Raw genomic sequence first — 27679 nt, forward strand, 5'->3', positions numbered from 1 at the left:
AAGAAAGGCTCAAATTTCAGTTAGAGATTAATGAAATTAAAGAGTTTTATTTTCCCCAACCGAATTCATGGAAGCTCTAAAATTTTATCCACAGACAGCTAAGGGAAGGGGTTACCAGGGATCTAAGAACTCATGCAAAGGATGCTGGAGAGCAGATGTAAAAAAACATTTGTTGAGCATCTACTATGTCAGGCATTAATGATTACTCCTTGTTAAATAATTAATAACCCCATTTCACAATAAGAAATATAATTAAACTACACAACCTGCCCAAAATCCAGTTAGAATCTGGCAGAACCACCACTGAGCTCTTTTCAGAATCTGTTACATCCCTAAATATCTTCCTCTGCCCAAGGATGTAGTTCAGTGTTCATAAAACAATCTATATGGATACTTCTCCATCAACTGCATTAATGAACAATGGAAGTTAACCAAAATGGCCAGGAGTTACTTCGGTAGTTATGGACACATTTAATTCCCACAATAAACAGTCGTTCATCGTCACAGCTATAAACCAGTTGGGTAGCAAACACTGTAACAGTTTTGTTTTCTGGCCTAGTTACCATACTGCTACAGGACAAAGGAAAATTGAACAGCTTTCCAGAATCCACAAGGAGACTGGACCTCCATAAGAAACGGAGTTGTATTATTTCTTGAATCTGTTCCCAGATTAGAGGAATAGGTCACTTTAAGAAAACTTTCGGCAAGTTTCCAGTGCCCATTTGTAATGGAATGAGGTCAGAATTCTGCTTAGTAACAGCAAAAGAACAGCTGCCCCATGCTTAGACATCCCAAAACACATTACTATAAGAAACTCTTTCAAAATCCAGCTTTTGCCTTTGGAATAAGCTATAATCCTATTACCATTCTTTAGAAGGTGTTAATGGGAAGCAGGATGGGACTCCAAATCAAATGAGAAGAAATGCTGGACTACTTCCCAAGGCATGCCCATTACCAATGATATTAGCAGGACTTTGCGAACAACTTTGACATGCACAATTTTAAAAACCAGAAAAATAATACATCTGTATGGAGTATACAGAGATACACACCAACATATACTATTTCAAATGGGTATAAAAATCAGGAAAAAGATGTGAACTAGATGATGTACTTTTTTTTATAAAGGGAGAAAATGCTACGAGGAACTATCTCCAGCATCTGCTCTATGAATTGTTTTCTAGTAGGAGTGCATCACTAAATATCAATGAACGTATTTTGTCTGTGAATAACAACATGTGCATAATTGGCTGAAAGTATGGAAGTAGGGTAAATCCATTACATGTTTGACCTTTTCAATTTCTTTTTTAGTGAGGGCTTTATTGAAACAATCACACACCATACAATTCACCCACTGAAAGTACACAATTCAATGGTCTTAGTATATTCCGAGTTGTGCAACCACCACAATACATTTTAAAACATTTTATTGCCCCCAAAAGAAACCCGTATCCATTAACAGTCATTCCCATTTCCCAGTCCCTAGCCCTAGGCAACCACCAACCTACCTTCTGTCTCCATTAATGTGCAGGTATTTCATGTAAATATCACATAATACATGTTCTTTTGTTTCTGGCTTTCACTTTACGTGTTCTCAAGGTTCATGTTTTATCATATGTCAGTACTTTCCTTTCTACTGCCAAATAATATTCCATTGTATGGATATCCCACATTCATCAATTGATGGACATTTGGTTAGTTTCCAATTTTCTTTGTTTAAAGATTGGCACCTGAACTAATATCTGCTGCCAATCTTTTTTGTTCTTCTTCTCCCTAAAGCCCCCCAATACATAGTGGTTTATTCTAGTTGTGTGTGCCTCTGGTTGTGCTATGTGGGATGCTGCTTCAGCACCCCCTGATGAGTGGTGCCATGTCTGCGCCCAGGATCAGAACCAGCAAAACTCTGGGCCACAGAAGCGGAGCGCGAAAACTTAAGCTCTCCGCCATGGGGCCTGCCCTGGTTTCCAGTTTCTGAGTGGAGTTCATTTTGTGTTTTCTTTTCTCTTAGGTAGATATCTAGAAGTGAAACTGCTAGGTAACGTGGAAATTCTATGTTTAACATTTTGAAGAACTGTCAGGCTGTTTAACGAAGCAATTATACCATTTTACGTTCCCACCAGCAGTGTATGAGGGTTTCAATTTCTCCACATCCTCACCAACACTTGTTGTTACGTGTCTTTTTGACGACTATAACCATCCTAGAGGGTGTTAAGTGGTACCGCACTGTGGTTTTGATCTGCATTTCCCTGATGGCTAATGAAGCTGAGCATTTCTTCATGTTCTTATTGGCCATGTGCCTACCTTTGGAGAAATTTCTATACAGATTCTTTGCCCATTTTTAATAGGGTTATCTTTTATTACTGAATTGCAATAGTCCTTTATATGTTATAGATACAAGTCCCTTATCAAATATATAATTTACAAAAATTTTCTCCCGTTCAGCGGGTTGTCTTCACTTTTCATGTTTAACCTTTTGTTTGTTACGTGAAGCTAACTCAGAAACAGAACTAATGACGTCGGCCTCACAGCACCGCACTATTTTAATGGCTCTCAAACTTTTTGTAAAGAATCGTTCTATACACTCTTAAAAACTAAGGAACCAAAGAGATTTCCTAAAAATGTGGGTTACATCTATCAACATTATCATATTCGAAATTAGAAATTTTAAGTATTTAACTCATTTTAAAATAATAAACTCCTCAATTTTAAAATATTTTCCAAAACAAATAAATAATTAGTGAAAACAATGGCACTGTTCTACATTTTTGTGATCTCTTTAATATCTAGCTGAAGAGAAGACATCATCCACTTCTGCTTTCAATCTACAACAACACAGTTTTGGATGAAGTATATGACTACATAACTACAGTTATATAGCTGGAAAAGGGAGCAGCATTTTTAACAGCCTTTTCATGTAATTGTGGACATGTCATGCAGCCTCTGGAAAACTGTGAGTTAAGCTTTACTGAAACTGCAAACGGCTTTCTTTCTACATGGCATCTTAATCTACAATGGGGGTTGTAAACTGTTGGAGGGGGGTGGAGAAGTGACAGGCACCATTATATTAATCATTGAAAGAATAAAATAATCTAATTTCCTCTTCCCATTCCCACCAGCGAAGTAAAACTTGGACAGAAAAAAAGGTAGTTCCCTTCCTCCAAATAGCTGCCTATTTTTGTGGTAAATGGGGAGGGTGTTATGCTAGAAGTCATACAGAAATTAAGTTAAAATAAAGATCAGTGAAAGTTTAATCCAAGTGATAAATGTCAAGAGTAGGGAGGAAGTGGTAAGTAAAAGGAGTGAACCCTAAATAAGCTCTTGACCATGACCAACAGAACACGCAGAGATGAGGCTCATATCTGGTTTTGTAATGAGCGTTTTCCACTATTAAGGCTAATGACTAAACACAGTAGAGGAGGAAAGCTAGTAAAATACTATCAAAACCCTAAGCGTGCTCAAATAATCTGCAATTTTTTTTCTCCATTTATTTTACAAAGAACGTATTCAAAAACAACTTTTAAGGTCCAGGTACCCCTAAGTGGTCTGCAAGCTTTCATTTACACAAAAATCACCCGCGATACTTGTCTCTGGCAAAGATTCTCAGCCTCTCTCACAGCATCTGTCACAGTGCGTCTGAAACTGGGGTGTAGGCACCCATACTTTCACAAAGCACCTATGTGATGATGATGCAATGGACATTAACTCCATTTTGAGAAACAGTACCTAATCCATCTGTTCTGTAAATACATTTTTCCAAATATTGTGTTTCCTTAAAAATAAAGTGACATCACACCTAAGCCATTTCCGGTTTTTTGCTAAAACATTAAGAAAACTGCAAATACTATACTAAATATACTTATCTCTATTAGGAACAATTATTGCCAAATATTCTACACAGTCCAGTTTTCTCAAGAAATATTAACAATAAAGATCAAATCAAATTTGCCTGCCCAAAACTGTTATACTAAATATCACATAAAATGGGAGGGGGAAAAGTAGGAAAGGCTATTACAGAAAGATTTTGTTAAAAATAGATAAAACAATTGGGCCCAGAGGACACATCATCTAACACACGTACTCGGCCCCTTCCCTCCCTCTTCCTAACCCCAACACACATCCACTTGGGCTGGAAAATTGTTTGGCACTACTGTCACCTCCTAACAACTAGTAAGTACTGATGGCTAGCCAATGAAATAAGCCAGGATTCAGGTTTCGTCACTGTGTTTCGTCTTTCTTCCCTCATTAATAAGTATATAAAACAACACATATTTTTCGGGGCCAACCCCATGGCCGAGTGGTTAAGTTTGCACGCTCCGCTTCGGCGGCCCAGGGTTTCGCCGGTTCGAATCCTGGGCGCGGACATGGCACCGCTCATCAGGCCATGTCGGGGAGGCATCCCCGCGTGCCACAGATGGAGGGACCCACAACTAAAAATACACAACTATGTACCAGGGGGCTTTGGGGAGAAAAAGGAAACATTTTAAAAATCTTTAAAAAAAACACATATTTTTCATATTTTCTATATTTTCCCAAACTTATTTTTCACCAAAAGCAAAACAATGACTTACGGCCCTTTTCTTAAGAACTATAGGCAATTAATTTGCACTTATTCAAGTCATGCAATTTTTCCAAAGTGAGAATCATTTAGTTTACATTTTACGCCTTCCTAATTCTATGAGTGTTTAAAAAGTGTATGATAGGCTACAGATTATTTAAAAAGTGAAGTCTTATTTCTAACAGACAGCGTGCAAACAAACTTTTAGGGACTTAAAGGTTCATATGAATTGACTTGGTTGAACACATTTCTCTCCCTCTTCTTACCCAACAAAACTTTAGAAACCATCCCCTCTTACGCCCAAAATATTTTACTTTGTATTGATTATTTATGCACCTGCCTCCCGAAGACTAAATTCTTTCAGAACTTGTAACATATTGCATATAGCCTAGACGCAAAATTCATCCATTCACTTACTGAACACCTTAAAGTATCAAAACAGTATTTCCTAAGTTTTTAAGATGTAATGATGAATAAATAAGGCAGCCCCTTCAACTCAAGTTCAGACCCAGAGGAGGAACTCTAACTAGCCTACTAAATGTGCAGGGGTAGCACAAGAGAAATGGAGCTAAGAAACAAGATGATCAAAAGTTGAAGCAGCAATAAAAAAAAAATACACAGGATAAAAACAGAGCCATAATTCTACACAGGAACCAGACGTGCTTTGGTTAGAGGGCAAACAGCTATACTGACAATAGTTTGTCAGGGTGAACTGGCTAGAACAGTACACACGAAGCCCCAGGAGAATACCCAGGAACAGCGCAAGGTAATTTAAATAGCTCTCTAAATGCAAAATGGAACCTCCTTACAAGAGTAAAGAAAAAATTCAATAAACCTTAGCAGTGATTTTGCTTGTCTATAATCATTTCCCTCTTTCAAAGGGCACAAAGCTAGAGATGCAGTACCAAGAAGGAAATGACCATCCATATTTTTGAGTAACAAATAGAAGATAGTATCAGGTTTATTTAACAAACTATTTTTTTGAGCTTCAATACTAAACCTAAAAGAAATCCACACCTTATATGTTGTAGGATTCTTTGCCCATCCCATCCCCTGGAATCTTTCCAAAGTAAATCCATGATTCAGAGCGGTTTTAACTTTTTTCTTATTATTCTCCAATTTTGTTTAGTCTCTTTCTTGTCCATCGTTTCAGGTCATTTTAGGCACTCTCTTTTCTGCTAAATTTTCATTGACTCTTGTCTATACATCAAGCAAGGTAGTTGATTCACATTTTAATTACGTCACTCTGAAGTATCACTTAATTACCATTTCATTTAAAGTTGAATATCTGGGATATGCCTCAAAGTAACGGGGGGGGGGAGAGCAAGTGAAAGTGCAGAGCAAACAAGATTAACCATGAGTTGAAGCTCTATTTTTTGGCATCTTTGAAATGTATCATTACAAAGTTAAAGAAAAGACAATATGAAGATGACTCTGTTGGCAATCAGACGTCAAAAAATGTGTTTTTAGACTGACAGAAAAAAGATCCAGGAGCCATTGTAAAGGCTGGGATACGCTGAGCATCAAAAGAAAAACAGCTATAGCTGATTTTAAACTAAAATACAAGAAACTCATGAGTCCACAGTAATAATCTTTAAAAAGGAAAAAGAACAGGGAAAAAAAACAGGAAATTTCTTCTTCACAGAAAAACATGAGCCAGTAAATAGAGACAGAATAACAGAATTTTTTTAAAACCACCATTTGTCACCTCCAATGTAATAACTGATTTATTAAAGGATTACCAATTGATGATAAATAACTAGGCGAAAGGTTATAGAGGAATACACTGTCAATCCACAGATTACCAACTGCAAAAGGGGAAATAATTCTTTACAATGAAGAGATCCACAGTGATCACCCTCATCAAGTGATCAAACTTAACCATCACAAAGAGTGGAACAACCTAGCATGAAGTGCCTTTGGATGCAATGTTACAAAGTATTCTATCCAAAAATATTTAAGCCAAGTATTATCAAAGCTCTGAGCTTACACATAACCATAAAGTTTTCAGGAAATACAGAAGACGAAGGGACAAGTTAAATGACACCACACATACACAAATCAAATGAACCCAGAAAATAAGTTCAACAGGAAAACTGTCCTGGATTCTTCAAACAGACACTACCCTAGGGGAGAAAAATCTGGAGCAACTATTCATGAGACAATCAAATGATGCAATGTAAACCTAGATTAGATTCTGATTTTAAAAAATGCAAAACTGTATGAATCACATTCTTGGGACAATCAGGGAAATTTGAATATGGACTGGATTTTAGAAATGATACAGGACTGCTATTAATTTTCTTAAGTGGGAAAATGGTATTATGGTTATACATAACGGAATTAACGTCTGTATATAAGAGAATACTGAAATATGTGTCAACTTAGTTTCACATACATATGTATGGAGAAAGCAAATATAGCAAAACGTTTAACAAGTGTTGATTGTAAGTGAAGAATTGTACTGTAGGTGTCATTGCACTTTTCTTTCAACTTTTCTCTAAATTTTGCACTGTAAAACTTTTAGCTCTGAAAGTTTTCACTACCTGCTCTCTCGTTTAAAATGCCACAATTCTGAAATATTCAAGGTCGTGGCAACATTTCAGTGTCTTTACAATTTAAATTTAAGAATTAACAAAGAATTGCAGAAACTTTCAATGAAACCTCAGTACATTACTCCTCTTCGATTTTCAGATGACAAAATAAGAGCCCAGAAAAAGAAAAAGGGTATGTATACATAAACAGATTTGATATAACAATTTTAAGATTTTGCATTTTTGACTATCCTAACGGCATGTAAAACGTAAACACTGCGAGGATTTCAGAACTGAAATCAAAGGACGAGCAAACACAAAATCTAGTTCAGCCAAACTCTACAGACATGATGAAATTTAGTCACCCAGACTACTCAATAGGAACGCTCGTTTTGCCTCATCTCTGTCAACCTCCAAGACCAGCCTTCACGTTACAAGCCGGGGACTTGAAAAACGAAAACCTTAGTGTATTTCGTTGCTACGGCAACGGGAAATTTCAAGAAACTGAGACTCTGCAGTCTAGCAGACCTCCATTTTAAAAACTATTTACCTAAACATAACACGACTTAAATCGAAAAACAAACTGAATGATACCTTTTAACATATCAGCTTCCTCTTTCAAACTAAAAGGTAAATACTATCCTACAAAATTCTGAATAAAGAGCAAAGGAAACAAATCGTTTATCTAAAAATCTGAATTTTAAAATACTTAAATGTCGCTTACACCCAATATTAAAAAAGATGCTTTTATCTACAGTGGCCAAAACAGACTTCTCATTTCCGATTTATCAAATTCTGCAATATGTGCATCGCTGGAAAACCGAAAATGAAAGGTGGATATAAGAGAGAGAAAGAAGGAAGCGGGAGAAAGCCACAAAATGCCCAAATCCCAGCATAACCATGCTATACTTCCAGCCTCCTTCCTTCGCTCTGACAATCTATTTCTCCAAATGAGTTGCATCGCAGATTATTTTTCCAACTAGTAACCTACTTCTGAGTACCGCACATACTGGAGAGGGAACACTGTCAAGTTTTTCGAAAACAGCGAGTCCACGTTAAAATAATGAATTCCTACCCACCCTAACATCAAAACGGTATCAAAGGCAGGCGTCGCACCGGAGCAGCGCCACGAACCTAAACGGGAAGCGCTCCCCGGCTATTGTCTAAACCAAGTATTTGTTCCTACTGGCGCCTAAGCCAGAGAAGTCCAGAGAGAACTTTAAACCCCGGTCAGATCTTGTTCCCCACTCCCACGGCCCCTGTGCACGCGGGCCTGCGGCTCTCGAGACCCCTGACTCCTTTCTCAGGCGAACACGGCTGCAGTCCTCGGACCAAGGGAGACGGAGGGAAGAGGTCGCCACGAGGCCCCACCACTCTCCTTCCTCACCTGCTCCGTGGCTCCGTCTCCTGACATGGCCTCAGCTGATTAAAACGTGCGACCTGGCCCGCGATGCGAAGCTAGAAAAGAAAATTTAAACTAAAACCCACTCCCAAACCAGTAAAGTTAGCCCTGCCCAGCGGAGCCAGACCGCCAACACGAATCGCCACCGCCCACTCAGATATGAATTAAAATGGCTGCGCCCCTGCCGGCCGAAGAGGGAGGTGTGGCTTCTACATTCACTTCCGGGGCAGTGGGCGGAGCTGAGTGCACCTCGCCGGTTACTCGGCCGCGCAGAAGCACAGAGCTCCCCGGGGCGGGCCCGAGGCGAGCGCGCACGTCACTGCGCTGGGCGGAAGAGGCTGTCGCTGAGCTGGCTGCCGCCGGCGGGAGGACGAAGCTGTTCCGCCCGGAGGCCCGCGCGCCTTCTGGCGCTTCATCGTCTGGCGGCGGAGCCTGAGTCCGCTGCTCCCGTGGCCACCCGTCGGTTCGGCTCAGGCACATGGCCCGCTAGGGAGCAGCGCTGCGCGAACGACGCCCGTGTGTGGGAGATGAGGAACCCGCCGAGTCTGGCGCGGCCTCCGCGGACGCCTTCGACGCCGCGTGGGCCGGGAGGGCAGACGCGCCCACGCGGAAGCGCGCCTGCGCGGCGGAGGCGGCCCGCGGGAGCCGGGCTTCCCTCGCGGGCGGTGGCCTCGGGCGGGTGACAGGCTCCGAGCCTCGCTTCCGTAGCGCCTGCGGCCGCAGTGAGGTACGCGGGAAAGGCGCTGGGACAGCGGCCGGCGCGGCTGCAGACAGAGCAGGAACGGCTCCCCAGGTCTTCGTTCCGGCGGCGCCCCCGCCTGCCCGCCGCGCCCCCCGCCAACCCGCCCGCGCCTCTGCTCGGTGGTCCCCTCCGCCCGTCGGCAGCGTGAATTCCCCGGGCGGTCAGGCGCAGGGCAGGTGTGTGTTAACACGTGTTCACCGCGCCCTCCAACCCTGGAGGACTAGCTGTCTCTCTACGATGTAATGTGCAGTCGGCAACTGGTGCTAACGTTATTACTGACGGAAAAAACATCCATGACGGTGTCAAGTGAAAAAACAGAACCCAAAATAGTGTGCATTAAGTAGAATGTGCAGTGTATGTATAGTATACACATAGTACCTCGAACATTAAAAGTAATTTCTAGATTGTAACATAAGTTTTAGTTTTTTACCTGTTTGAGTTTGCCTATGATGAACTAATGTAAGAACAGTCTTTAAGAATAGTTTTCATATTCTATTCTTCAAAGTTTGATTCACAGGCCATTTTTTCCCAATATTTTTTTATGAAAAAAATCTTCAGAGATAAAAATTCAAAGAATAGGGGCCGGCCTGGTGGCTCAGCGGTTCCGCTTAGGAGGGGGGCCCAGGGCTCGTGGGTTTAGATCATGGGTCGCAGGTGGTACCGCCTGGCAAGCCATGCTGTGGTGGCATCCCACATGTGAAGTAGAGGAAGATGGGCAGGGTGTTAGCTCAGGGCCAGTCTTCCTCAGCAGAAAGGGGGGGATCGGCAGCAGATGTTAGCTCAGTGTTGATCTTCCTCAAAAAAAAATTGAGAGTAATACAATAGATAACTGTGCTGTATACCCAGCACCTTGATCTAGTGACTAACATTTTCGCATGTTTGCTTCGTATGTATGTATTGATATAGTTTGTATTTTTGCAAAATAATTTAAAAGTAAATTGCAGACATCATGACACTTCATCCCAAAAGAAATTAGTTTGTGTTTTCTCAAAATGACATTCTTCGTATCTACAGTACCATTATCATCATAATTTCCTAATATTTACTATTCGGTCCACATTTGAATTTTCCCAGGTATCCCAAGATTGTCTTTAGAGGAGGTCTTTACAAGTCAGAATCCAGTCCAGTTTCAAGCCTTGCATTTTGTTGTGATATCTCTTATTCTCCACTCATCTTTTTATTCTTTGTGAATTTTTTAAGAGAGCTAGCCAGTTGTGTCGAGGAATGTTCCGTATTCTGGATACATCCAAAGTGTGCTCAGGGAGTGCTTAGATTCAGGTTAAACATTTTGGCCAGAATATGTCATTGATAGAGCTATGTCCTTCATTTTGTACCACATCGGGAGAAACATCGAACTCCTAATTTGACGCTAAGTGTGATCACTTGTTTAAGGTGGAGACCATCGGATCTCTCATTAGGGACATTTCACTTTTTGTAGTTAACAAGTAGTCGCAGAGTAAGACTTGAGCACCGTGTCAATTTCCTGCTCCCCAGCAAATTTTCACCATGGTTTGGTCATCTATTGATGAATCTTTCCTGAAATAACAATGAGATACTTAGTGATTAAATAATAATTTTGTAATTCTATTATTCCTTCTGCATCAACAGAAAGCTCTTCTGTGAAAAAGAACTGTTCCCCATTAACCTTTAAAAACCAGGTTAAATGCTTAATTTTTTCTCTTTAACGACCAATTTTCACAGTAGAGAGTTTAATATTAAACTTCAAGCGTTAATATTAAGCTTCAAGTAGTGAAAAATGAATTTTTTTCCTGGCTTTCTCTTTTTGAGTATCATTATGGATTTATGAGTTTTTTCAGAATTAAGTTGTTTCAATCAATTGTAATCGTCATTCTTTTGGGGCCAGTATGAGTCCCTTCATATGGGATGAGGGGAACCTATGTCTTTTTGACATGACGCCGTTAGTCTTGGACAACTTCCTGGCCTATTGGCACAGGATGTCCCAGACCCACTTACGTCCTTTCCCTGTCACAGACCTGTACCTTCCTCGTCACACACTTGGATTCAGTCTCAGATATCCTGGTCCCTTCAGTTTGGGAATAGTAATTAGAACCAAGATGTGGGCAATGCATGTTGTCTTTTCTACTGGATGTCACTGCTTCTAGGCCTGTTCAGTGTTCAGAGACAGGAAATACATTTTTTAAATTATGAGTTCATATATTGATTTCCAATTCAAATTTAACATTTTTTTCTTTATTGATTTTACATTTGTATCTCTTTTCTCTTAGACTGAAAATCTTGGTTAATACAAAATATATTTAAAAGTTTCTAAATTAGAATACCAATACTACAATATCAATAACAATACATTTGCCAAGTGAGGTTTAAGATTTCTTTAAAGTTCTTTTTGTCCTTAGCTTATGTTATATTAAGGATGTTCAGTCAGAAGGCCTTGTACAAAAAAGTCAATTAAATAGTTCTTATCTCTTAGTTTACATGAGCAATTTGACATATAGTTGAGTTCAATTTTCCATTTGTTTTCAATTTTAATGTTTGCTTTTTTAGATGTACTTTATTTTTAAATATAAAAACCCCATTATTTGCTCAAAAATCAAAACTGTATAAAAAGTTATCCTCAGGCAAGTTTCACTTCAATCTCTACCCCCTCCGCCTGCCTAACCTCGTTCCCATCCTCTATAGGGAACCATTTTTATTAGTTTCCAGTTTAATCTTTCTAGGGTTTCTTTTTTGCAAGAATAAGCAATGCATATATTTCACCTTATTTCTTTCATAAAAGGTACACTATTGTGCACTTTTTTCACTTAGTATATTGTGGATGTCACTCCCCACCAATAAAGTAGGGAGTGAAATGATGAAAATAAAGATTTTCTTCAATCTTTTTTTTAACATTTGCATAGTACTTCACTGTATGGATGTACCAAAGCTTACCCAACCCTGTTGATGGATATCTGTGTTGTTTCCAATTCTTTGCTATACAAATACTGCTCAACAAATGATCTTGTGCATATGTTGTTTTATATTTACGGATATATATCCTCAGGATACGTTCCTAAAAGTGGGATTGCTGAATCAAAGGGTAAATAGACATGTATTTTATTAGATCTTACCAAACTTCCTTCCGTGGGAATTGTGCCATTTTACACCCCGAAATCAGTGCATTTCTTTTTCCCACAGCTTCTTCAGCAGTGTATTGTCAAACTTGGGTTTTTGCCAGTCTGATAGGTAAGTAGTGGTATCTCAGTATAGTTTTATTCACATTTCTTTTAGTACAAGTGAAACTATGACCTTTTCATAGATGTTAGGGTCATTGTCTTTTACTCTGAACTGTCTGTTCATGTCTTTTTGCCCATTTTTCTATTTATTTTTCATCTTCATTGTCTTGATTTTTAAGAGTACTCGGTATTATAGAGATTAACTCTTCAGGTGTTATATAGGTTGCAAATATTTCATCCCTATTTCTCATTTATCTTTAAATTGTGCTTATGTGTTTTGGGGCGGGGGAAGAGGTTGGTATTTTTTTGTGTCATGTGAAAAAAATGTTTTGTAATTGTTATGTAGTAAATTTATCAATCTTTTATCGCTCTGGATCTTGAGACCAAGATAGAAGGGCTTTCTCCATTCCCAGGTAATAAATTCATCCGTGATTTTAGAACTATTTCAATGGTTTTCTTTTTTCCTTGTAGAGTTGTCAGCATTGACAAATAAAAATACAGCACAATCAGTTAAATTTGAATTTCATATAAACAAGAAATAATTTTTTTAGGGGCTGGCCCCATGGCTGAGTGGCTGACTTCCTCCAGGGTTTCGCCAGTTCAGATCCTGGGCACGGACCTACCCAGCACTCATCAAGCCATGCTGATGTGGTGTCCCACATGGCAGAGCCGGAAGGACGTACAACTAGAATATACAACTATGTACTTGGGGGCATTGGGGAGAAGAAGAAAGAGGGAAAAAAGGAAGAAGATTGGCAGCAGATGTTAGCTCAGGTGCCAATCTAACAATAATAATAATAATTGTTTATATAAGTATGTCCCAATGGGCAAATGTAGGCAACTACATTTGGTTCTATGATCCATTTAGAGTTTATGCTGGTGTATAACAGCCAGTATGAGTCCAATTTTATCTTCTTCCAAATGCAAGTTTTATTTTCAGAAAGTAATTTTTAATGAAAGAGGAGTTTAAAATAAATTAATGACAGTATGACATTTTGCCCCTGAATGCTATGTTTTGCATATTTTATTTTATTTTTTATTGCAGTAACATTGGATTATAACGTTTTATAACTTTCAGGCGTACATCGTAATATATTTCAAATTCTGTGTAGATCACATCATGTTCACCACCCAAAGACTAATTACCCATCCATCTCCACACATTTGTGCCTAATCACCTCTTTTGCCCTCCCCACTTCCCCCTTCCCCTCTGGTAACCACCAATCCAATCTCTGTTGCTATGTGTTTGTTTGTCATTGTTTTTATCTTCTACTTATGAGTGAGATCATATGGTATTTGACTTTCTCCCTCTGACTTTTTTCACTCAGCCTAATACCCTCAAGGTCCATCCATGTTGTCACAAACGGCTGGATTTCATCATTTCTTATGGCTGAGTAGTATTCCATTGTGTATATATATCACAACTTCTTTGTCCATTCGTCCCTTGGTGGGCACCTAGGTTGCTTCCAAGTCTTGGCTATTATGAATAATGCTCTGATGAACATAAGGGTGCATGTACCTTTATGCATTCGTGTTTTCAAGTTCTTTGGATAAATACCCAGCAGTGGAATAGCTGGGTCATATGGTAGATCTGTTCTTAATTTTCTGAGGAAACTCCATACTGTTTTCCATGGCGGCTGCACCAGTTTGCACTCCCACCAGCAGTGTACGAGGGTTCGCTTCTCTCCACATCCTCTCCAACATTTGTTGTTTCTTGTCTTGTTAATTATAGCCATTCTGACGGGAATGAGGTGATATCTTATTGTGGTTTTGACTTGCATTTCCCTAATAGTTAATGATGTTGAACATCTTTTACATGCCTGTTGGCCATCTGTATATCTTCTTTGGAGAAATCTCTGTTCAGATCTTTTGCCCATGTTTTAATTGGTTTGTTGGGTTTTTTTCTTCTTGAGACGTATAAGTTCTTTGTATATTTTGAATATTAACCCCTTATCAGATATATGGCTTGCAAGTATCTTCCCTCAATTGTTAGGTTGTCTTTTCATTTTGTTGATGGTTTCCTTTGCTGTGCAGAAGTTTTTAGTTTCATGTAGTCCCATTTAGTTTTTCTTTTGTTTCCATTGCCCAGTCAGACATGGTACTTGAAAATGTGCTGCTAAGACCTATGTCAAAGAGCATACTGGCTATGTTTTCTTCTAGAAGTTTCATGGTTTCAGATCTTGCATTCAAGTCTTTAATCCATTTTGAGTTGATTTTTACTGTAAGATAATGGTCTACTTTCATTCTTTTGCATGTGGCTGTCCAGTTTTCCCAACACCATTTATTGAAGAGAGACTCCTGTCTCCATTGTATGCTCTTGGCTCCCTGTCAAAGATTAGCTATCCGTATATGTGTAGGTTTATTTCTGGGATCTCGATTCTGTTCCATTGATCTGTGTGTTTGTTTTTGTGCCGGTACCATGCTGCTTTGGTTACTATAGCTTTGTAGTATAATTGAAATCAGGGAGTGTGATACTGCCAGCTTTCTTCTTTTTCCTCAGGAATCCTTTGGCTATTCAGGGTCTTTTGTTGTTCCATATACATTTTAAGATTCTTTGTTCTATTTCTGTGAAAGATGTTGTTGGAACTTTTATAGGGATTGCATTGAATCTATAGATTGCTTTAGGAAGTATGGACATTTTAATGATGTTAATTTTTCCAATCCAAGAGCACAGAATATCTTTCCATTTCTTTGTGTCTTCTTCAATTTCTTTCAGCAATGTTTTATAGTTTTCGGTGTACAGATCTTTCACCTCTTTGGTTCAGTTTATTCCTAGATATTTTAGTCTTTTTTTCCATTGTAAATGGGGTTATATTCTTAATTTCTCTTTCTGCTACTTTGTTGTTATAGTGTAGAAACACAGCTAATTTTTGTGTGTTGATTTTGTATCCTGCGACTTGACTGTATTCATTTATTATTTCTCAAAGTTTTTTACTGGATTCTTTAGGGTTTTCTAAATATAAAATCATGTCATTTGCAAATAATGACGGTTTTACTTCTTCCTTTCCAGTGTGGATCCCTTTTATTTCTTTTTCTTGCCTGATTGCTCTGGCTGGGCCTTCCAATACTATGTTAAATAAGAGTGGTGACAGTGGGCATCCTTGTCTGGTTCCTGTTCTTAGAGGGATAGCTTTCAGTTTTTCTCCATTGAGAATGATATTTGCTGTGGGTTTGTCATATATGGCCTTTATTATGTTGAGGTATTTTCCTTCTATACCTATTTTATTTAGATTTTTTATCATAAATGGATGCTGTATCTTGTCCAGTGCTTTCTCTGCATCTATTGAGATAATCGTGTGATTTTTATTCTTCATTTTGTTAATGTGATGTATCACGTTGATAGATTTGTGGATGTTGAACCATCCCTGGATCCCTGGAATGAAACTCACTTGTTCATGGTGTGTGATCTTTTTAATGTACTGTTATAGTTGATTTGCTAGTATTTTGTTGAGGATTTTTGCATTGATATTCATCAGTGATATTGGCCTATAATTTCCTTTTTTTGTTTTGTCCTTGTCTGGTTTTGGTGTCAGGGTAATGTTGGCCTCATAGAATGAATTAAGAAGCTTCCCCTCCTCTTCAATTTTTTGACACAGTTTCAGAAGGATAGGTATTAAATCTTCTTTGACTGTTTGGTAGAATTCACCAAGGAAGCCATCTGGACCTGGACTTTTATTTTGGGGGAGGTTTTTGATTACTGTTTCAATCTCCTTACTGGTGACTGATCTATTCAAATTCTCTGCTTCTTCTTGATCCAATTTTGGAAGGTTTTATGATTCTAAGAATTTATCCATTTCTTATAGATTATCCAATTTATTGGCATATAGCCTTTCATAGTATTCTCTTATAATCTTTTGTATTTCTGAGGTGTCCGTTGTAATTTCTCCTCTTTCATTTCTGATTTTGTTTATTTGAGCCTTCTCTCTTTTTTTCTTGGTGAGTCCAGCTAAAGGTTTGTCAATTTTGTTTAACTTTTCAAAGAACCAGCTCTTGGTTTCATTAATTTTTTCTATTTTTTTTAGTCTCTATTTTGTTTATTTCTGCTCTGATTTTTATTATGTCCTTTCTTTTGCTGATTTGGGGCTTCATTTGTTGTTCTTTTTCCAGTTCCTTTAAGTGCGCTGTTAGATTGTTTATTTGTGATTTTTCTTGTTTGTGAGGTAGGCCTGAATAACTATAAATTTCCCTCTTAGAACCACTTTTGCTGTTTCCCATAGATTTTGCCATGTTGTATTTTCATTTTCATTTGTCTCCATGTATTTTTTTTATTTCTCCTCTGATTTCTTCATTGGCCCAATCATTGTTCATTTTGTTTAATCTCCACATTTTTGTGGCTTCTCTGGTTTTCTTCCTGTAGTTGATTTCTAGTTTCATACTGTTGTGGTCAGAAAAGATGCTTGGTATTATTTCTCTCTTCTTAAATTTATTGAGACTTGTTTTGTGGCCTAACATGTGATCAGTCCTGGAGAATGTTCCATGTGCATTTGAAAAGCATGTGTTCTGCAGGTTTTTTTTCTTTTCTGTTCTTTTCTTTTCTTTCTTTTTTTTTTTTTTTTTGATGAAGATTAGCCCTGAGCTAACTGCTGCCAATCCTCCTCTTTTTGCTGAGGAAGACTGGCCCTGAGCTGACATCTGTGCCCGTCTTCCTCTACTTTATATGTGGGATGCCTGCCACAGCATGGCGTGCCAAGTGGTGCCATGTCTGCACCCGGGGTACGAACCGGCAAACCCCGGGCTTCTGAAATGGAACGTGTACACTTAACTGCTGCGCCACCAGGCCAGCCCTGTTCTGTGGTTTTTTGATGGAATGTATTGTATATATCTAAGTCCATCTGGTCCAATGTGTCATTTAAGGCCACTGTTTCCTTATTGATCTTCTGTTTGAATGATCCATCCATTGGTGTAAGTGGAGTGTTAAAGTCCCCTACTATTATTGTATTACTGTCCTGTCTATTTCTCCTTTATGTCTGTTAGTAGTTGCTTTATATATTTCGGTGCTCCTATGTTGGGTGCATAGATATTTACAAGTGTTATGTCCTCTTGTTGGATTGTTCCCTTTATCATTGTGTAGTGCCCTTCTTTGTCTCTTGTTACAGTTTTTGCTTTAGTCTGTTTTGTCAAATGTAAGTATTGCTACCCCAGATTCCTTTTCTTTGCTATTGCTTGGAGTATCTTCTTCCATCCCTTCACTTCCAGTTTGTGAGTGTCTTTAGGTCTGGAGTGTGTCTTTTATATGCAGCATATATATGGGTCTTGTTTTTTTATCCATTCGGCTATGCTATGCCTTTTGATTGGAGCATTTAGTCCATTGACATTTAAAGTAGCTATTGATAAATAGGTATTTATTGCCATTTTGTTACTTTTTTTGCTGGGTGTTTTAGTAGTTCTTGTCTGTTCCTTTCTTCTTCTCTTGCTCTCTTCCCTTGTATTTGATGGCTTTTGTTAGTAATATGTTTGATTTTTTTCCTCTTATCTTTTTACTTATAGGTTTCTGGTTTGTGATTACCACAAGATTCCTACATAACATTCTACGTATATAGGAATCTATATTGAGTCGATAGTCTCTTTAGCTTAACTTCTTTCTAAAAGCTCTACTCTTTTACTCCCCTCCTCCCACATTTTATGTTTTTGAAATCATATCATCTAACCTCTTATTTTGTATGTGTCTATCCATTACCCTCTTATCACCGAAATAGGTAATTTTAGTAATTTTGTCTTTTAACCTTCGTATTATCTTCATGGGTGGTTGATCTGCTACTTCTATTATAGTTTTGCCTTTACCAGTGATTTTATTGCATGTTTTTTTTATATATGTATATAATTTTCTTATCCCTATTTGTGGTCTTCTCTTTCCCACTTAAATAAGTCTGTTCAGCATTTCTTGTAGAACTGGTTTCTTGATGATAAACTCCTTTAATTGTTGCTTGTCTGGGAAGATCTTTATCTCTCCTTCTATTCTGAATGACAACCTTGATGGATAGAGCATTCTTGGCTGTAGGTTTTTTCCTTTCAGCACTTTAAATATGTCATGCCACTCCCTTCTAGTCTGTAGGGTTTTGGCTGAGAAGTCTGCCAATAGCCTTATGGGCTTTCATTTGTATGTCACTTGTTGCCTTTCTCTTGCTGCTTTTAGGATTCTCTCTTTATCTTAATTTTGGACATTTTAATTATAATGTGTCTTGGTGTGGGCCTCTTTGGGTTTGTCTTGTTTGGAGCTCTCTGAGCTTCCTGTACCTGAATGGCTGTTTCCTTCCTTAGGTTAGGAAAGTTTTCAGCTATTATTTCTTCAAATAGATTTTCTGCCCCTTTGTCTCTCTCTTCTCCTTCTGGGACTCCTGTAATACGAATGTTAGTGAGCTTGATATTGACCCAGAGTTCCCTTAGACTGTTCTCATTCTGTCTAATTCTTTTTCTTTTATCTGTTCAGTGTGGGTAATTTCCTCTAGTTTTTCTTCCAGCTTGCTGATCTGTTCTTCTGTATCATCTACTCTGATATTGAGTCCCTCTAGTGAATTTTTCATTTCCAATGTTGTATTCTTCATTTCTGATTGGTTTTTTTTACACTTTCCAGTTCTTTGTTGATGTCTTCACTGTGTTCATCCAGTCTTCTCCCAGTATCAGTGAGCATCCTTAGGAATTTTTGCTTGAACTTTTTGTTCAATAGATTGCTTATTTCTGTTTCATTTAGTTCTTTTTCTGGGGTTTTGTCCTGTTCTCTTGCTTGGAACATATTCCTTTGTCTCCCCATTATGCCTCTTTCTCTGTGCTTACGTCTACGTATTAGGTGAGTTGGCTATGTCTTCTGTTCTTTGAGAAGTGGCCTTATGTAAGAGATGTCTTTTGAGGCCCAGCTGTGTGCTTCCCTCTTGTCACCAGTCCAAATGATCCAAGAGTGACCCCTGTGTGGGCTACTTTGTCTTTCTGCTGTGGCAGGGTTGTGCTTAATGCAGGTACTCAGGGAGTCTAGTCTTCCCTTCCCTGGCCAGGCATTTGTAAATCGGGTTTGGGGAGCCTCAGCACCATTGGCTACAAGGTTTAATAGCACACTCCTGTTGCAGTTTTCCTGTTAATTGAGTAGGTACCTGGTGTAGCTGATTGCTAGGCCCAGGGGCTTACAGTTGCTGTAGGCCTCAGGCCTGCAAGGCTGTTAGCAGCTCTCTCAGAGTTGTAGTTGAGTGGGGCTGGCCCCAGGGAGGGAAGCACCCAATTGTTTCAGGCTTTGGAAGGTGGGGCTGATCCTCCTTGTGGTTGTTTGTGAAGCACAGGTCTTCTGCCACTGATAAACCCCACCCCTCCACAGGTCCACACACACAGTCAACACAGCCCTTGTCCATGCACACTTCCCTGGAGCATACCCTGACACCCCACTGCAGAGGCCCCCACCTCTCCACCAATGCCCCCCACAGTTCACCTGGTCCTCACATAGGCTCTGCCCCACAGAAGCAGACACAGTCGCCTGCCGGTAGAGTATCATGGTACTCAGTCTATGCAGGCTGACAGGTTGCCTGGGGGCTTGCTCTTGGGTGGGGGCTGGTCCCTAGGGCGGCTGCCTGCCCTGGCTGAACTGTATTAAATCTGTACTCTAGTGGGTGTGGCAGATCCCTGGGCTAATGGGCCAGGGGAAGAATTTCAATGGCATCTGCCAGTGTCTGTGTCAGCACGCCTGTACTAGGTCATGACATTGTCCACCACCAGTGTCTCAGTGTCTGGAGAGGCCTCACCTCTCACTGAGATGCACCCAGAGCCTATTGGGTGAGTTCCCTTTCACCAAAGGACTGTGCAGCTTTCTTCTTGGTGATTTTGGGTTGCTCTCAGAGATGTGTGAATTTGTGCATGGGTTCTTTAAGAACAGGGTTTTTTTGGCTTTTTCTGATAGCTTTTCTGGGGGTATTCCCCACTGAAGTCAATAGCCAGCGAAGCCAGAGAGTAGGACACTCGTCTCTGTTGTGCTGAGTCTGAAGGATGCTTATAGCAGTAATGTGCCCCCACTAAGGTCCCCACTTTTCCAGGGAGGGTTGCGTACCTTAGGGTGGCTCCCGTCTGTCTGGCTGTGAAGTTCCGTGGCTCGCAAAGGTGGCTTTTTTCTCACCAGGAGGAATTTCTGCCTCTTCCACCTCAGTCAGGACTGTCCCTTGTTGTGGGGGTTCTTTTTATCCAGTTTTCAGTTTTCTCTCCAGGGTAATTTTTACAAGAATAGTTGTAACCTGGTTGTGTTTGTGGGAGGAGATGAGTTCAGAGTCTGCCTGTGCCACCATCTTGATGAGATGTCCCTGCATCTTTTAAAAATTAAGAACATTTTCCTACCTACCCAATGTAACACTACCACATCTAGTTAGATTAATAATTCCTTAACATCATCTTTCATCCAGCACATATTCAAATTTTTCTAATTGTTCCAAAATTTTGTTCACACCTAGTTTGCTTAAATCAGGAGTCAATCCAGAACCACACATTGTGATTGGTTTTTCTGTTCTTTATGTCTGTTTTAATCTAGGATGGTTCCTTTATTCTCAACACTGATTTGTTGAAGAGAATAAGCCAGTGGTGTTTTAGAATGTTCCACTTTATGGATTTGTCTCATTGTTTCCCCATGATGTCCTCCCATGAGTTTCCTGGAAAGTTGTGGTTAGAGTCCATTAAGTAAGATAAAACTTAATATTGGATTATGGTGGACATAGTCTGATTCCAACATTTGTACTGTTATATTATTTTCATCTTGCCACTAGAAAGTAATCTGTATGATGTTCTTTATAACCAGAAACATGTTAAGTTCTTCATCAGTTATTCACGTTTCTTATACAAACTGATAATCTTTAAGTTTCTAATTTAATTAGAAGTTCTTTATTATCGTTTTCTAATTATATAATTGCTTTTACATTTAATTACTAACATTCTTTTGAAGAGTTTTCTCTAATGAAGTGGGACTATTTAGTTTATTAGAAAGTAGGTTAAAGGCTTAATTTTTCTCCTTTATCCAATTTTAAGTAAGGAGATGAATTAATAATATGTGTTTCAAATGGTGACAAATGAATTTTTCCTGAGTTTTTCTTTTTTGGATATCATTTTGGAATTCACAGACTTTCATAAATTCAGTGTGTTTCAGTAAACTACAAGTAACAGAATGTGTTGTCCTAGAAGCTACGTGAAGAAAGTTTGTCAGGGAAAAAGAATTGATCGACTGTGTCAGTATAGCAGCTAGTTCAAGTAGGATGAAGATTGAGAATTGACCATTAGATTTAGCAATGTGGAGGTTATTGGTGACCTTGACCACAACAGTTTTGAAGGAGTTCTGGGGGCAAGTACCTGACGGAGTGGGTTTAAGAAAGATTGGGAGGAGAGGAATTAGAGAGCAAGTCTTTGAAGGGATTTTCCTGCAAAATGAAGCAAGAAAAAGGAGACAGAGACAGTAGTTGTTAGGACAGTGAGTCAAGACAAATGTTTCTTTGTTTTGTACAGATAGCTTTTAGTAAGTAGCCAGAACTCATTGTGGGGGACAAAAAGCTCAATCTCTGTATCTTGCTTTGTTGGTACATTCTGCCTTGTGAAGGACAAGAGCCCATAAGAATTTCCTTTTTAAATTACTTTGTCAGCAGTCTTATTAGGCTGACTCCCCTATAGACTCTGCTTCTGTCCACCTTATTTTCTTCCTTTTTCTTTTTTTTGGGCGGGAGGGAAGATTAGCTCTGAGCTAACATCTGCCACCAGTCCTCTTTTGCTGAAGAAGACCTGCCCTGAGCTAACAGCCATGCCCATCTTCCTCAACTTTATATGTGGGACACCTGCCACAGCAACGCTGGACAAGCGGTGCCATGTCCGCACCTGGGATCTGAACTGGCGAACCCCGGGCCGCCGAAGCGGAACATGGAAACTTAACTGCTCCCCACCAGGCAGGCTCCGCTGCCTTATTTTCTTCATCCTCTCTGCCACTCCATTAGCAACCACTTCCCCTTCTTTTATGGCCTAGCCAAAGCATATTTCTTCCAGACCCTTTTTTTCTGACATATAACATTTGTTAGTTTTAGGTGTACAACATAATGATTTGATGTATGTATATATTGTAAAATGATCACCACGATAAGTCTAGTTATTCATCAGCACACATAAGTTACAATTCTTTTCTTGTGATGAGAACTTTTAAGATCTACTCTCTTAGTGTCTTTCAAATATACAATACAGTTATGTTACCTATAGTCATCATGGTATACATTACATCTCCAGAATTTATTTATCTTCTAACTGGAATGATACAGTAGCAAGTAAAATGTAAGAGATAAAAGGGAGAGGTTCTGGAGTAAGCTAGGCGAAGGAGTTTGAATGTCATGCCTACAGAGGAGGGACTGGCCTGAGGTAGAACCATAAACAATTCAACAGACGAAGAGTAGAGGGTGTGAGTGCAGATGCAGGGACATGCTGGTGTGGTGAGAAGAGTCTTTGGAAGCTCCCTTGTGATCGCCTCCATTTTCTCCTAGGAATCAAGATCACCAGCTGAGAAGAAGTTTGGGAGTGAGGACTTGGGAGTTTGAGGAGAGAGGAGAAGGTATGAAAAGATCATATGGAGGGGTGTGTGGGTGAGTTGACTAGAGACAGATAATAAGATTGCCTGGCAATCTGTAGGGTCCCGCTGAGGTTTCTGGTTATGGATTTAAAAGGGCCAGTCAGGGGCTGGCCGGTGGCTGAGTGGTTAAGTTCGCGCACTCCACTTTGGCAGCCCAGGCTTTTGTCGGTTCAGATCCTGGGCGCAGCCATGGCACTGCTCATCAAGCCATGCTGAGGCGACATCCCACATGCACAACTGGAAGGACCCACAACTAAAAATACACAACTATGTACCAGAGGGCTTTGGGGAGAAAAAGGAAAAATAAAATCTTTAAAATGGACCGGTGAGCTTGGTTGTATGCATAGGACTCCAGTGTATGGATGTACCATCCTTTGCTCCACTCATCCCCTGTTGATAGACAGGTAGGTTGTTCCAATCTTTTGCTACTAGAAATAATGCCCCAATGATTAACAATGTGCATATATAGTTTCTATTTGTGGAGGTGTCTTCAGCATAGATTCTAAGAAGTGGGATAGTTGAGCCAAAGGGTAAAGACATTTGTCATTTTGACAGACATTAGATAGTTATGATTCTGTTAGCTTATCCCGTTTTCCACTCTCATCCCCAATGTCACAGCGCCCATTTCCCCCACAGTCCTGCTGCACAGAGTATGTTGTCAAACTTTTGGATTTTTGCCGATCTGAGAAGTGAGAAGTGTTACCACAGTAAAGTTTTGTTTTGCATTTCTTTTATTATAAGTGAAGTTGAGAAAATTTTAATACATTAAAGACCATTTGTATTGTCCTATGAGGTCTCTATTCCTGGCATTTGCCCATTATGCTATTGGTTGTTAGTTCCTTTCCTCTCAGTTTCTAGGTGCTCTTTATACAGAAGGGAGATTAGCCGTCTGTGATATAAGTTGCACATATTTGCCCTCTGCCAGATGTTCTTACCTGATACCTTACCAAATTGACCAAGCCATAAATAATCTCCACCTCTAAACTCCTTATAGCATCCTCAGGGACTGCCTTGTGTGATATTTGCATTTATATTTTATCTCTTCTACCAGATTATATCTACTCTCTGATAGAGTACTTTTGAGTGAATTAAAAAGCAGTCAAAATTTTGTTTTAACTATCACTTGAAATGTGTAAATCATCAACTAGAGTTTTGGAATTTGTCCTGTGTTACAATTGTTATTTAACATTTTTAGAATTTATTTAGTTCATTCCTTTCATTAACTCCCAACATGATTTTAGAGTTGAAAATAATTCTGATACCAAAATTGTACAAGGTTGGCACTTCATAACAAATCCTAAGGCCAATTTTACTTATGAACAAAATTGTAAGAATCCAAAATCAAAATTGGCAAATCAAAAACAGCACCAAGCTTAAAAGAAAATGTAAAATACAGGATAGTTAGATGTATCCATAAATATTGATTAACATTAGGATATCTATTAATGAATATATTGTCATATTAACAATTTTAAAAAAATCATTATCATCTGGTATTTGTTAAAAATTATTTGATAATTCCACACTCATTTATGGTTTAAGAAAAGGAGAATCTCTATCAAACTAGGAATAGAAGGAAAATTCTCTACTTGATAAGGAATATTTCCCAGAAATCTACAACAAATCGTTTTCAATTACAGTAATGGCCTTCATTTCTGCTGCTTCACAGTGCACTGGATGTCCTAGCTGATGCCAAATGCAGGATAAATGTTGGAAAGCAAGACAAATCTGTCAATATTTTCAAAACAATATGATTTTATACCTAAAAAATATAAGTAAATCAACTGACAAACCGTTAGTTACAGTAATACAGCACAGTAAGGTGGCCACATGGAAGAACAGCTTTCAAAAATGAATAATTCCCTGTGCTCCACCCGTGCTGCATTAGAAAATGTCATAAATGCAAAGATACGCTCATAATGACAATAAAAACCATCAAACATCCAGAAACAGTTCTTGTCCTGTTCACCTGTGACCTCCCAGTTGCCAAACACAGTGGTCAGTCTTTAGTCCTCTTCATTGTGTTTGATCCACCAGCAATATTTGATTAAGCCAACCCCTCCCTTCTGAAACATTTTCATCACTTGGCGTCCAGAATACAGGTTTCTTGATTTTGCCACTCCCTCGTTGGACACAATTATGTAAATATATGTATCAGTGCACATCATTCATAAAGACAAATATAGTACTCTTTTTTATGTATTTTTATTTATTTTTTAATTTTTTTTGAGGAAGATTAGCCCTGAGCTAACATTTGCCACCAATCTTCCTCTTTTTGCTGAGGAAGACTGGTCCGGAGCTAACATCTCTGTCCATCTTCCTCTACTTTATATGTGGGATGCCTACCACAGCATGGCTTGACAAGTGGTGCCATGTCCGCACCTGGGATCTGGACTGGCAAACCCCGGCCCGCTGAAGTGGAACGTGCGAACTTAACTGCTGCGCCACCAGGCTGGCCCCGACAGATATAGTGCTATTAACACGCATATTGTAATATTTTATTACGATGAATTTTGCCACTTGCAATGTTTCCCTGAATCCCCCAGGTGGCAGACAAATACAGTTTCCGCTTGATACTTAAACTTGGTAAGAACATTACTTACTTTTGCAAATCAATTAGAAATATTAATCAGAATTCTTGAGTACAGTCCAGCATACTTACAACATGATTAAGGAACTGAGTTTTTATAACTTACCTGAGACTTTTACTAGAAACATAGATGGTGATTGTTAAATTGCTGAGCAATCATTGTAATTGGGCACTCTGGTAACTATAGATTCCACCTGATCCATCATCCTAAACACAGAAATGTATCTGCTGGCTATGAAAGCTAATATTGATCTTTCATTTGGGATCTGAAAAAATCGATTAAGCATCACAATATTAAAGCAAAAGCTCTCTTTAACCGACTGATTTGATATTTTAAATTCTTAGGAGATTTCTACAGTTATTTTTAATTTTAAACTCATGTCAGTTAAAATTGGTCAAAAAGGTTGGGTGTATGTCGTACTTGATGTAATGTCCCCACGTGCTCTAAATACATTAAGCTTACCCCACCTCCTCACCCTCACAGCTGCATTTTCCTGATGTTTCAGTCTGCTTTTTATATTTCGATCTATTTTACAATAAGGTTAACAGGAACATGACTACAGCTATGTAGACGGATGGAAAAATATTTGAAAAGCTCTCATGAGAAGACACAAATATATCTGGGGTTTTATTTTTTAAAGTCTATAGAACATTTCCAAGTAATGAATTCTCCCCCGTACATGATGAGGCTGGAATGACTGTTGACTCATCTTGAATTAGAACGTTAATTAAACACATCTTTTACACATTTCCTAAATTTAATCTGACTGTGCTGCTTGAGTTTAAAATGATTTGAAAGGTAAACAAACTGGAGATAATCAGTTTAAAAAACCATCTGGGCATTGTTAAATTATATTCATTGTTCTAAGTATTTTTCAAACTTTCTTAGTCAAAGCCCTAGAACAACAAGATTGGCGAAAACTGAGTAAGAAAAAAAAAAGCCAATTATAATCTCACCACTTTGAAGAACAGTTTTTATTTCACATAGTCCTTTTTTGTATTCAGTATATGGGTACATTTTTTCCATTGTAGTAAACTTTGGGTATATACAACTTTGATTTTTATAGAAGGCTCTTTTTTGTTTTTAAAAATGTGGGGCCTATACTAACTGGTATGACACAGAGTTTACACTGCCTCCTACTGCCTCTTAAGAGAAGCTAAGTGCTTTTGTCAGGGATGGGCACCTGAATCAGAATCTACTCACTAGATAGAGTCCACACTGATGAAGTAAGCCATCCAGTCATGGGTGCCCTACCTGAAAGGGTGAAGCTGAAGGAAGAGAGACACCAGGAGAGAGTGAGAAGGAAAGACCACGTGGACACTGGTGTAACCAGTCCTAGAATTATCTTGGTTATGAAATGACTTAACAACTTTAAACCACGCACGTCCTTACAATTAACCCCCTTTTTCCTTAAGACTGAATGAACTTCTGTTCTTTGCAACCTAAAGTCTGACACATCACATTTTGATAAATTATCAATTCACGTCCTCTTTCCCCTTCTTTTTCTGTGTTCCCGCACCTTTTATGTGAGCTTGGTCACCAAATGATTCATTTGAAATAGAAATAATTTTTAAAGACAGATTCACCAACTCTGAAAACAACTTGATGTTGCGTAAAAATAATGAATATTTTAAAACTTAGCTTTCCCAGTTTCGTTATTATCCTTTATCCGGGAAATTGTATAAAAGATGTATTCATTTTCTAGGAGAAAAATCTACAATCTCCATAAATTTACATTATCTAAAATGCCATGTCTGTTTTCAGGACATCATTTTGGCCCACAAAAGACTCTCAGTCAAGTATGTATGCCTCATACTCTTTGGTGTAATAATATCCTGCACAATAGTACAATACTACCACTATACTCTGTGACTTTCATCCAAAGCCTCTCATAAATTCCTCCTATGAGGCAGTGAGTACTTAGGCTCTACGATGGTCATTTCATTGTTTACTGGTGATAGTACACAGAGGATGGAATGTGCTATCCCGGGCACAAAGAGTTCTGCTGGGAGTGTAGAGAGAATAAAATGTCTTCATACTTCAGTGACTGTACAGAAAACTCTTGTGCAAAAGAGAGAAAGCAAAGCTCCAAAAAGTATGTATTTATTA

General features: G+C 38.9%; 2 protein-coding genes across 2 annotated transcripts in view; one reads left to right on the plus strand and one right to left on the minus strand.

The window, feature by feature from the left end:
• CSTF3 (cleavage stimulation factor subunit 3) overlaps positions 1-8661 on the minus strand; it is a 67290-nt gene extending 58629 nt beyond the window's left edge. Inside the window, exon 1 of the mRNA XM_046643733.1 lies at positions 8477-8661. Within this exon, the coding sequence (XP_046499689.1) occupies positions 8477-8503 (27 nt within the window). The 5' untranslated portion in view covers positions 8504-8661. The remainder of the gene's footprint in view (positions 1-8476) is intronic.
• The window catches only part of LOC124228578 (Holliday junction resolvase MOC1, chloroplastic-like), a 33679-nt gene continuing 14660 nt past the window's right edge, over positions 8661-27679 (plus strand). The window contains exons 1-4 of the mRNA XM_046643104.1: positions 8661-8882; positions 8982-9409; positions 12387-12434; positions 22894-22961. Of these exons, the coding sequence (XP_046499060.1) occupies positions 8661-8882; positions 8982-9409; positions 12387-12434; positions 22894-22961 (766 nt within the window). The remainder of the gene's footprint in view (positions 8883-8981; positions 9410-12386; positions 12435-22893; positions 22962-27679) is intronic.

This window comes from Equus quagga, chromosome 17, assembly GCF_021613505.1.
Source record: "Equus quagga isolate Etosha38 chromosome 17, UCLA_HA_Equagga_1.0, whole genome shotgun sequence".
Lineage (NCBI taxonomy): Eukaryota > Metazoa > Chordata > Mammalia > Perissodactyla > Equidae > Equus > Equus quagga.